Here is a 12,960-nt window from a genome sequence, read left to right as displayed (position 1 = left end):
GAGAATGGACGTCTGCTAGGCCCAAAAGCTGAAAGAAATAGTCAGTGTAGCACCATTTTGCAGCAAAGGTACAACAAATATTTCAACTTTTTTATTGTTTAATAGAGGAACCACGAGCTCACTAAAATAGCACAGTAATTAGCTGCCATTTTATGGACATCTAGTTGGTTACACAGCCACATGATTGAAGCACTTAGAAGTACAGCAGCCTGTTCAATGGTCGGTGCAAATATGTGTCGTGCTGCATGGGGCTTGTGTTACGATTACTTTTCTTCCACTCCAGAGCTGAAAAAGAAGAAGAAAAAGAAAGAATGAAGAAAGAGAAACTGGAGAGGAAACGCAAAGAGAAAATAGAAAAAATGAAACGTAAGCAAAATCTTTTTTTTTTTCTTTTTCATTTTTCTGAAAGCCTTTATCATGTTGAGAATTTGCTTATCATACAGAAACGCAAGTGGAAAAGCGGATTTGTGAGTTGGATAGGGATATCAAGAACAGCCTGGGCATCAGTGTCAAGGTAAGAGCTCTTTATTACTGCTTCTGAAAAGGATGCCAGCAAAAATGAGTACTTTTACACTATTTTTAAACTGTTGCACCTTTGTGGGTACAAGTGTATCCCAGAACAATGTTAATCCATTTTATAGAGTATTCAAAGGCAAAATGCACTTTACATCATCTTTAATATGTTGTGGCTATATTTTGCCTAATTTGTTTAACTAGGGTGAATTATGCAAAATTTTTAATATTCACTTTAGGGTCAAGTGAGTTTTGTTTCATTGTAGAGGGAATTCAGAAATGACTCGTTAAATTTTTTGTGGCAACATACAACTGCTGCATGGCTTTTTGCATTTAAAGAAAACTTGCGAAATATGAAATAAAACCACGTGACTACGCTCATGCGCTATCGTATTGCTGCGCTCTCAACCGTGCGTCGAGCCTATCGCTTATAAGGGATGACGGCGCTTCCTTTCCGTGTGCCACGGCCAAACATGCCAACGCACTACCTAGAGCTGCGGCCACTCACTTCGCCACGGTCTGTGCTCACGGTCCTTTTGCGTGAAGCGCAGTTGAGAGCGCTGCAATGCGATAGAGCATGAGTGCAGTTACGTGGTTTTATTTCATATGTCTTAGGCTTTCTTTAAATGCCAAAAAAGAAAATCGCCACGCAGCGTGTACATTGCAACAAAAAAATTGGATTGGGCGTTCCCGAATGCCCTCTACGACGCAAAAAAAAAATGTACTTGGCCCTAAAGTGAATATTAAAATGCTTGCCTAAATCATCTTAGTTAATTAAGTAATTAAGCAGAATATAAAAATAATGAGTGCCACGTGATGGCTAACCACTTATTTTTCTTTTAGCCTTGGTTTAAATTACATGAAACACCCGGTATATCCTATTACAATAATAATACTTTCTATGGGTATTTTCTTTCTCTAGCACTGTGCATAACTTTCTAGAAAGTGCATGGATGCAGCTTCACATCATTGCAATTTGAATATGCCCTCTCTGTAATGTTATAGTGGGCTGCAACATTTTTTTTAATGAATTGAACATGGTTGATTGGTCTCAATGCCTCAAGCGTGTAATGCAGAGTTATCAACCTATGCTGTACAGTGCACTGGGGCACCACCTATATTGAGTTACTCCCTGCATAAAGACTGAAAATTTCATTGCTACTGCTAGAACAGAAAGGTTCTGGTTTAGTGGTTCTCTGAGTAATCACTTTTTTACAGAATGTGGATGCCGCCCTTCAGGCCTTCAGTGAACTTGACAAGCTGCCTCTGACACATTCATTACTTTTGAAAGAGCAAGACATCATTCACACTGTGAAAAAGGTGAGAATGTTTGTGCCATCACAGAGGAATTGGTTTTTTTGTGTGGTGGTAACTATCCGGTCGATGAATCACTGATCAGACAGTACGTAATAACCATCATGTGGCAAATGAATGCAAAGTGTACAAGCCTTTGTTATTGTTTTTTATGTTTTAATGCATTTGCCTATACAGTTCGGCACACTTATAAGAATTAAGTTGTTGGCAATAATATTTCTTTTCAACATGTTATAATAAATGTTCTTAATTCAATACAGGTACAACAGTATTTGGCTCATAATTATGGCACTATAGTCTTCCGTGAGTATGGTTATTAGTGGTCCGATCGTTACAAGTGAATTTTCACTTTTATGCTTCGTAGGCTTCCGAGCATATGGAAGTACAGTTTACCGATTATTTAACAATACTGCGCAAAGGGACGAAATCAACAAGATCTTGCTGATTGCATACGTACAACCATCTTCATGCGTACATTGTTGCCTGTTGCTTTAATTTCTTTTCTTTTCACCGTGCCTAGAATTTCTCTGTGGTTTATTAAACGTGCGCATCACGCTGCCTACGTTATTTGCTGATGATGCTGTAGTCATGCTTGCAGGCTTACTTTTGTGGAGGAGTTTGAGTGTTGCCATTTTGGGCAGTTATTGCTGCTATTTTCTGTCTCTAACAACCAAATTCCAGCTATTGAATGAAGATGGTTGTATGTATGCGGTCAGAGTTTCATGGCCATGTTAATTTGACGTCGCTTCACGCAAGGCCAGTGTGAACGTGTAACGGCCCAAGATGGTGGCCTTCATGGATTGAAAATGAGATTGTTTATAGTTTTGTGGTGTAGTCATCATCGTCTGCTTAATTATGACTCACAGCACTTCCAATTACCATTGTTGCCCACCTTACAGTCATGACATGCCAATTTAGTGCTTTCAGAAATTTTTTAAAATTAACCTCCACTTGTGTGTATTTTTCTTTCTTCCAGTGCACTAAATTCACTGGGGACGAGAGAATTAAGAAAAAGGCTGAATACCTCCTAAATAAGTTCAAAAACATGCTTATTGTGCCAACTGCAGAAGCCGAGGCGGTAAGGCACTGCTTTGTTCCTTTCCCATGTTTCCATTCACTCCGACATTTGCAATTTGTGCATTTCAGTGACAAGTTCTGCTTCTGTGATCGCTTTTGCTACATTTCAGCAACCTGGCGTCCCTGACATAAATTCAGAGATAACAGACCAAACTTTTCATTCATCTTCAAATTATTTCTAGAGCGTTTCCTAATGCTACCAGAAATGGGCAGAAACCTGTGACAAACACATGTTAACCTTTTTCTTCAGACAAACTTGGTTGCAATCTTTTTTAGCTCTTGGCAGCCTAATGGAATGTTTGATAGCTCTGTATTCTCACCAGTTCACTTATATTGTCAGTTATCTACTCATCAGAGTTCTACAATTAGTGCACTGGTGTGGTCTATATAATCAAAATTTATGAGCCAGCCAGTTTAACCTTTCCATCTGCTAAAGTTGATTGATTATTTCCAGATGAAAGAGCCAAGGCGGCATTCAGAGCACAAGGAACACAAGAAGACAGAAGTAACTAAGGACCGTAAGTATCTATGCAATGATTAGAATTACTACTGGGTAATTAGAATACTGTAGAGTGCTGTTATGTTAATAAAATATGTTGATTATCAAGTTCGTCACGTAGAGCTACGTAATACCACAGAAACTTGTCTTTATTGTGGTCATAACCTTGTCTTTATTGTGGGCATAACTTTGCAATGCCAGGATGTTGAGACAGTCAGTGGCAATGCCACCTTTATAGACCTGCACCAGCTCACTATTTTACCAACTGGTGAGTATGACAGTGCGTTTTAAATAAGGCTTGACTCAGCCTGGCAGACATTGCAATAGGGATCTGCAGTTGAACAATTTACCTTCTGATCAGTTTAAGTATGATTACATTTTTTCTGTCATGATTAATCAGTCGTGATCACGAGTAAAGTCAAACAAACGTCAAACAGCTAGGAAATGATCAATAGATGAAGCTCCAAAGTTTTAACTAAAACAGCATCAGTGGGTCTCTGAACAGAAGGCATGAACATGCACTGCTCTTCAAGACTGGAGTGAAAAAACCAGTGCTATGCAGCTGCAGTTGGTATAACTCTCTGATAGGCAAGAAAATATGCGAGGGTGCATACAGGCATAAGACGGGGTCAGCTGACACAAGACAAATAAATAACACTAGAAGAGGTTTATATATACATATCAATGATAATGATATCAGATGTTTATTTGTCACCATTGAAAACTGAGCGCTGTTTTGATTTTTGCTTCACTAAACTTGAGATGTATGAATCTTGCAAGGCAGCATAAGGTAGCCTCCTGCTATTAGCACCTGGCTGTATGTAATACAGGTTTAGATGCTCAGAGCAAGCATTGATGCACTCATTTGTTTCAACTGTTAATAGCTTCTGCACAGTTATCAGCCTCTAAAGATGTTATGAAGTGAATGTTAATATGTCGACGTCTAAATCGTGACACACTGTATTTTTATATCCTATTTTCCACAGCAGCATTGTTGTTGTCTCTGGCTACCACTAGTCCTAGACGAGCATTATCTTTGACACTATATTGGTGCCATTCAATTTCGTGGTTTATTGTGTTCTTGTCTATGGCTTGCAAACCTGTTGTAATATGTAATTAAATTTCAATACTGATCATTACATTATTCTTTTAATTTGAGCACATATTGATGGCATATATAATTAAATTTCAATACTGATTATTACATTATTCCTTTAATTTAAGCACACATTGATGGCAAAATTTCTCGCATCTTAATTTTTGCTTCATCATTGAAAATAATATGTAACGTCAGTCTCTTCGAAAGGTACTGTTGGTAAGAAAAGTTGCCGACTTCTTGAAATCTGTGTTGTCTACACAATTGCCAAAACACACCTCTTGTAAGCTGCTATTTCTTTTGTCATCATGATGGTGCATTTTGTTGATTAATAGGGCTATTTCTTTACGTACTGTTCATGCAGGCTTGTGCAGACGAGTGTAGTGCAGGGCTGAGGCTATGAAGTTGTACGCTGTGCTTGGCTGGCTAGGTTCTAGCCAGTCAGAGCAGACTTCGAGTCGTCTTCTGCATTAGCCGAAGAAAAGTGCCTGACTATGCACTTCCGATTTCCCACTCGCTAGCAGCATACGTGCCCTTGTGGCCTTGCCTGAACAATAAAAGTTTATTTACTAGTTTCCTTTTAGCAACAAATCTGCACAAACTGCACCTAAATAGATTGCTAATTCACAGCGCACGAAGTCAACTTTGCTATGCATACTGTATAACATAGCGCAGGGTCTGAAACAGTCTATCCATACACGCACCACCCGTGAGTAAAAAAAAATTATCTTCCTAAATGATAAATGCAGCTTCTGTGACACATGGTCGCTCGCAGCAGCACCTCACTGCCATCCCCGCATCGAACCTTCACTGTCGTCACAATAAACGAAATGTATGTGTACTGACAGAACCTACAGACGCAGACAAAATGGCACCACACATTTTCAACACTCCCTCTTTGTCTGTCGCAAGTTTATCAGCTACTCGCTCCAACCCTTCCTCATCTGTAAGTACACGAATTGTGCTAGAACCTTTATTAATGCAGCCTTTGCGGGTCACTTCAACGCCTGCTGTTGTAATTGCATGTAATTCATTTTCTCTTTCTCTCTTTGATTCGTGAAGCCTCCAAGCCTGTAACTGAAGAAGAACATGGTGAGAAGCAGGAAACCACAGCAAAGGCCGAGAGTGCTCAGATCGATGATGACAAGCCAGCTAAGGAGTTGCGTGAAGAAGTATCAACGTCGCCATAGGTCTTCCTGGCTTTCCAAGTTGCCCCGTGCACTTTGTTTTTTATTCCTCACCTTCTCCCTTAAGCTTTTGTTTGGCATGAAAGGGACTTGTTGGACAAGGACATGTTGTACAGTTTGGATGAATGGGAATTATCTGCCTTGCAGAAGAGCGTGAATGACCTTTATTTGTGTAGCATTGTTGTATGGTGTAGCACTGTATTGATGTGTTGTTGCAAAGCCCATCTCTCAATAAACTGTTCCCATCATTTAATACTGTAGAACTTTAGTGAACACACATTGCTGCTTAAAGGACTGCCCTGGAATTCATTAGTTCCTTGCTGGATGCTGTGGGAAGTCATGCTCGTTCGTTAAAACCATGAATATGTATGACGAATGCTTTCCGGCTCTCGAGCTGTCAGCTGAACTGGCCAGCGCTGCAGCTACACCTTGTAAGTATACTTTCTAAATAGTCTCCAGTCTCAATCCTTCGTTCGCATAACAATGTTAAATGATCTCCTGTGGCATATATTGATATTCTGCCACATCAGCTGGATGACTTCAAAAGGCGAACATTATTTTCCAGACATAATTAAGATTATTTGAGCCAATTAACCTAATTTTACAAGTTATATCACCTTATAACAAATGTTCCAATTGTGGAACTGAAGCTGAGCATTAATGAAGTAATATCCATTTAGCACATCCTGTACTTGGCACCAGTTTTGAGAAATATGTCTTAATATCTTGAGGAATGCTGTTGGAAGATTCCAGAACATAATTGTCCAAATATTCTCGCTTCATTTTAATTGAGAGTAGGGGTGCCTATATGGTCATACGGACACAAATAAAGGGGGCTCTCGGGGCAGATTTTAACCTAAATTTTCAATTTGAAATCTCCGCGTCTAAACTCCCACCAAAAGTGACCACAACATTGGCATCATTTGTATGACAGCAACAAGTGCGCGACCACCATTACATAGTCTGCTCTAAAACATTTTGAAACCATGTATGTGCCATGTTGGACTCTCCTTGCTCTGCAGGATCTGTCACCGCGTGGAACAGCAGGGGTGTCGCCGTTGCATTGTCACATCTTTCATGTAATAAAAACACAGTCGAAAGACTAACTGCCTAGATGCACAAATGAAACCATACGTATGCTGTGCACATTTGACCACACACATTGTCACCTGCCAGTGTTCCAGGCTGCCGTATCGTTGAACTGCAATACAAAATGAAGAACCAACCCTGGTTGCTATAAAGAATGTGTTCAACTTGCTTTAGGAGTTAGATATTTGTGGTACTATGTGTTACGCCTAGTGCTCCACCATGCCTTACCAGTATGTAGGAGCCAGCTAGTACTTCGAGTGCCGCATCCACAAGGGCCAGTTCAGACCCCCGTGCAGTGTCTGCGGCCATAGGAGCAGTGTCTCAACAACGGTGTCTGAAAACCCGAGCTGTCACGAGGGAACGATGCAAGAACTCTACCCTTACTACCATATTACTGTGCTATTTTTGCCGATTTTTAGACCGCTATTTATTTAGTACTTATTTATAAATTTATTCATCCCTACTGGGCTATAGCAGGATTGGGCAAAAAGTAAACATGCACACATTGACTAGTAAATACCAGCCTCATAGTGTACAAGAATAAAAAAAAAATATATGCAAATCCAGAAAAACAGTTGGTGTGAACGCCATAGCGATAACATGTCTAATTATACAATTATGGTAGGGCTTTCAGGAATTCTGATAATGACGGAATAGTGCCAGGTAATGAATTCCAATGATCAGTAGTGTGTGGAAAAAAACTATTTAATATGTCTGTGCACAAGTAGAAAGGTGCGAGGTTTAAAGCATAGTGACTTCAAGTAAACTATGGGTTGGCAATAGTTAAGACCTGTATTGGAGAGGTAGTATAATGAATTGAAAAAGCAGTACAGTAACTTTAATGGCTCATTCTTCTGCCACACTGAAAGCGATTGGAGGTTAGACACTGAATAGGTGATTAAGGTGAGAAGAAAAGGTACCTTCAAGATCGGCCCACGAAAATAGTGTAACAGTCTCAAGAAAACGCAGTTCGTTTCTAGAATATGCTCAATGCATGAAAATCTGAAATACAAATTTTATACCACACTAAATATGCTCAAATAAATTTTTTCAGCTTGCCATGTAAGGGAAGGTACGGTTTACCGTGCAATGTGTAAGCTGAAAATTTTGATGTCCCTTCAACACTAAATAGGACTGATCGTTGATAAGTTTTAATAAAGTGAATAATTACGAAGTGAAAGTTTGTTCATTTGTCTTGCAGTAGTGTTCACCCCTAAGTAATCCAGCTGATGTGACAGTTGCAATATCTGCCACAGAATGTTTCCATAAAGATATAAGACCTGGTGTGTGTGTGTGTGTGTGTGTGTGTGTGTGTGTGTGTGTGTGTGTGTGTGTGTGTGTGTGTGTGTGTGAGAGAGAGAGAGAGGCGAAAACACCGTTCTAGGAGGACCGCTGCTTCACCACCTAAGAGAAAGCAAGCTACCGAGTGTCCAGAGTTATCCACACCTCATCGGGTGGCACTGGAATCGGAATGAACTATATCTTCTAGAGGTTTTTAGGAAGAGGAGGGATTAAGGAGACAGACAAAATGTAGACGTAAAATATGCCCACTTACCGTGGGAATGAAGTTATGCGAATCATTTTGCAGGTTGCTGACTGTGGCGTCGACCCTGCGGCAGTGTGCCTCAACCGGCTCTTTGACTGTGTCTGACTTCGAGCCAGCGCTCATTGTGAAGCTCGGACATGCTGAGAGTCTGAGAGAATGTGCACTCTCCTAGCTGCTTGATCATTTAGAATGCGTTCCCCTCTCTCTGCGCCAAGTAGTACCCCAGTAGTATGCCATCCTCGAGCTGCTCAAAACCTCTGAGTATGAGTAACGCTGTGTTCGAGTTGATGCATTTCGCAACAAAACTGCGGCCTTCCTAGAGCTTCTTTGTCAGCGTCAGAGGCTGGTTGGCATGCTCGGGGTGGGAAAATAGCTTTTGAATCGCTCCTCGTACGGGGGTAACCACCACCCGGTGTTGCAACCAACATGCCCAGATCATTTTTACGCACGCCAGCTGTCTCAGCACGCACGAGAACCAGGCAAGAGTTGAATGACGACGATGCTGCAATCATGCTGGCAAAGCAGCTCAAGTTGGGAGGTACCAGCCCCTCTGACGTAGAGGGCCATAGATATAAGCCACACAAAACGCGTGCAGTTTGCAAAGAATGATTTGCATTGAAATTTCACTGACTATTTAACAGTAAATGCGAGGAAAATGCGTTAATATTATGTTGCACCTCTTTGAGGTCCTGTATCCATGATTTAAACTGCGTTCTCCACATTCCACAACGTTATTCAGCAGCTGGCACGCAACTTCCCTTGCGAGTGCGAGGAGACACTGCCGCATCAAGCCGCTATCCCTCTTGGCTAACCCTCGCAAGCTTTCGCTCACAGGTACCATATTGGGGGCGAGGAGTTACGGAGTCACCATCTGTCGGAAGCGCCTCCCTTGCGTAGTATGAGGGATCACGCGGCGCGCTTTACGTAGGTTTCGCTTGCGGCGCTCAATAAGAACACCATGCGGTAGCCCTCCTGAACATTTATGTAGGTACTCAAAACGAGGGAAGTTTTTGACTGTCGATATAATAATCTTGGGCAAACTTAAAGCACAATCGTTTACAGACGCTATCTCTATCGAATATGTACATTGAACGCCACTACGCATAGTCCCCGCGAAGGAGTCTCCCGAATTGGCTTCTTGCATGAAAGGTAGGCAAACGCTGAAAGTAAACTGTGAAATATGTTCTTATAGTAGGCTGTCTGTATAAACAAATGGGGCATAACCGAATGAAGCCTCAATGCGGCAATCGCACGGGTTCGCAGCGACCGACTGTGTGTCTGCATGTCCGTGCACAATGTTTTGCTTTTGCTGTGAGCACATTTTTGCACCTTGCCGTGAGCTTTAGGCCGCAGCATATGAGCATTTGACAGTACACTAGCAACCATCGTTGCGTGGACGCTATCAGAACTGTCCAAAAACAATTTCGTTATAGAGACTTCGACGCCTACGGCTACTTGCGTCGTCACGACGATTAAATCTTTTTCTGTCTTCTAAATTCTTTGACATTTCAATATTATTTCTCAAGTTGCGTTGCACTGTATGTTTATCGGCCTTCTCAGCATGCAATTTCCCTCTGCTTCTCTTTCGTAATCCAGTGCATTAATTCTTAACACAAACTTAACCATATGGCGTGCCTTTCTTTAATGTGCGTCTTACCGCCCCCTTTCCGTTCCAGTGAACTTGCCAGTATCTAGCATCAACACATTCATAGACCAAACCGTCCTGCCTTTAGCAGGGCAGCGGACGCGGGCGAGCGTCTCGGTGCGCGTTTTCTGCTACTCGCCGAACATCGCGCAGTCCCGGCGCTGTAGCAGAAATCTTCCTCTTGTGTGTGCTTGCAGCATACCTGAGTTGTAGCAGATGGCTGTCTGCCGGTTCTAAATTTCGCCAGCCAAGCTTCACGCAGCTTCTTGCCCTGCGGCTACGTGTGAATAAGGCTGACACCGCGCTCCGTTGCGTACATCCAGCACTGCGGCACCAAGCAGTAGCCTACCATGCTGCACGCCTCCAAAGGCAGCCATAGTTTCAGATGTCAAGTTGACACCCAAGGCGGTAAAGCCTCACCACTTAATCAGAACTGTGGCGCAGGTGGGACTTTAAACTTTCGTTTTCAGCTCGCTTCGGCGCTTCCTAAGCAGCCGACACGGCCGCTGTGTCCACGTGATCCCTCATGCCACGTCACGCCGACGGTGGCGTCAGGTTTTCCAGTGGTGGAGCTTGCTGCCAATATGGAGCGCGGCTGCGATGTTGCCGCACTCAGACTTTATACGGAACATCACGGCGGCGACGACTGTCAATTCGCCTGAGGGCGAGCGGTGAGGGAAGGCGCGTGCGTCGAGAAAGAGAGGCCAGCTAGGAGAGAAGGAATGCCGCTACCGTATTGGCCTCGAGCTCCACCACTGGAAAAGCTGGCGCCACCGTCGGCGTGACGTGCTAGGAGGGATCACGTGGACATAGCGGCCGCGTCGGCTGCTTCGGGCGCGCCGAAGCGAGCTGAAAACGAGCTTAAATTCCCTCGTACGCTGCGGTTTTCATTTAGTGGCGAAATTTTCACGCTTCGAGTGTCTCATTTACAACTATTGAAAGCACTACAATAGGTAGTGGCTGCCTTTGAAGGCGCGCAATATGGTAGGCTACTGCTCGGTGCCGCAGGGCCGGACGCACGTAACGGAGGCCGGTGTCAGCCTTTTCGCACGTAGCCGCAGGACAAGAAGCTGCGTGAATCTTGGCTCGCGAAACATAAAACCGGCAAACAGTCATCGGCTACAACTCAGGTATGCAGCAAGCACAGACGCAAGGAAGATTTCTGCTACGGCGCCCGGTCTGCGATGTTCTGGAAACGCGCACTGAGACGCTCGCCCGAGTCCGCTGCCCGACTAATGTCATGACGGTTTAGTCTATGAACTTGTCGATACTATAGATACTGGCAAGTTCAGTGGAGTGGAAAGGCAGCGGTAAGAAGCACATTTAAAGAAAGCATGGCATATGGTCATGTTTGTGTTATGAATTAATGCACTGGATTACAAAAAAGGAGCAGCGGGAAATTGCACGCTGAAAACGCCGATAAACATACAGTGCGACGCAACTCGAGAAATAGTATTGAAAGGTCAAAGAATTTAGAAGAAAAAAAGGTTAAATCGTCGCGACGGCACATCACAGACCCGTAGGCGTCGAATTCTCTACAATGAAATTATTTTTGAACAGCTGTGATAGCCCCCACGCAACAATGGTTGCTTGTATACTGTCAAATGCTCATATTCTGCGGCCTTAAGCTCATGGCACGGTGCGAAAACGCGCGCGCGCAGAAGGCGAAACAGTGCGCGGACAAGCATGCAGACGCGCAGTCGGTCGCTCTGAATCTGCGCGATCGCTGCATTGAGGCTTCAGTCTATTACGCTCCATTTAGTTATACAAACACTATAAGAACATATTTCACATAGTTTGCTCTCAGCGTTTACCTACCTTTCACGCAAGAAGCCGGTTCGGGAGACTCCATCACGGCAATCGCGCGCAGTGGCGTTCACTGTACGTATTCGGTAAAGAGATAGCGGCTGTAAACGATTGTGTGCTTTCAGTTTGCCCAAGATTATAATTTAGACAGTAAGAAACTTCTCTCGTTTCGAAAGTACTTACAGAAATGTCCGGGAGACCTCGCGCGTGGTGTTTTCAGTGAGCGCTGACAGCAAAACCTATGAGGAGCGCGCCACGTGATCCCTCATACTACGCCAGTGAGGCGCTTCCGATAGAGGGCGACTCCGTAACTCCTCGCCGCCAATATTCATGAGGCTTAAGCCCGCACCACACGTGCGCTTGCGGACGCACGCAAGCTAGCGTCCACGCCCCCACGCATGTGCAGACAGTGCGGCATGGCTCGTACGCGTCGAAACGCGGCGCGATCTCGGTGAACAAATTCATGCCCTGTTATAGCGCGCTTGGGCTGCCTGGCGTCGGCGCGCCTGGCTAAGCCGCCGTACATTCAACTGTCACTTGTTTTTGAACACATATATACAATTAACAGGAATGGGAAAGCGAGGAGCAAGCTGGCAACTGCCACCGGAAGGGGCACAACGCCTGCCTAATCAACAGTTCTAAAAATATAACAATTACGTTTATAGATATCTAAGCATTTTGAAACACTAAATAACAGTACGAAGTAGCGTCTTCCAAGGCGTCTACGAGTGAACCCATGAACGTGTGCTGTTGCGCGCACGAAAACGCGTCTTTGTGGATGCACACCATTGCTCGCGAGCCGCGTATACGCGAGCTTGCATGTATACGTGTTGTCTGGGCTCTAGTCGCAAAAGTAGCTGAGCGCCGCCGAGAGTGCTTACCTGTTCGCCGCTGGTAACACGCGGGCACAGCATATGGAGGGAATGGGTGCGCAGGCGATGTTGCCGTGAGTGAACATGCACCCTTTGACGGTCCTGTCTAAGCGGAGCAGCTTATCGGTATGCTTCGGGTAATCTGGTTTTAAAATATGGTCGTTTGGGTCCGGTCTGGGCGAAAGTTCGAATAAAGCGGTAATTCGAGTGAAACGGTTTCGCATAAGGGTTGTATATATATACTAAGCTCTCGCCCCGCTCTACCACGTGACTGACTTCACACGCGCACACACTTTTTCCCCACTTTGATAGTAAT

General features: G+C 43.9%; 1 protein-coding gene across 2 annotated transcripts in view; it reads left to right on the top strand.

The window, feature by feature from the left end:
* LOC135920005 (PC4 and SFRS1-interacting protein-like) overlaps window positions 1-5,939 on the top strand; it is a 74,945-nt gene extending 69,006 nt beyond the window's left edge. For both annotated transcript variants that reach the window (XM_065454069.1, XM_065454068.1), the window contains 6 exons: window positions 284-366; window positions 444-514; window positions 1,732-1,833; window positions 2,804-2,905; window positions 3,359-3,422; window positions 5,562-5,939. In XM_065454069.1, the coding sequence (XP_065310141.1) occupies window positions 284-366; window positions 444-514; window positions 1,732-1,833; window positions 2,804-2,905; window positions 3,359-3,422; window positions 5,562-5,689 (550 nt within the window). In that variant the 3' untranslated portion in view covers window positions 5,690-5,939. The remainder of the gene's footprint in view (window positions 1-283; window positions 367-443; window positions 515-1,731; window positions 1,834-2,803; window positions 2,906-3,358; window positions 3,423-5,561) is intronic.
* The last annotated feature ends 7,021 nt before the right edge of the window (window positions 5,940-12,960 follow it).

Source organism: Dermacentor albipictus, chromosome 4 (genome assembly GCF_038994185.2).
Source record: "Dermacentor albipictus isolate Rhodes 1998 colony chromosome 4, USDA_Dalb.pri_finalv2, whole genome shotgun sequence".
Lineage (NCBI taxonomy): Eukaryota > Metazoa > Arthropoda > Arachnida > Ixodida > Ixodidae > Dermacentor > Dermacentor albipictus.
The sequence above is the reverse complement of the archived record's forward strand: the minus strand, read 5'-3'. Positions and strand labels throughout refer to the sequence as shown.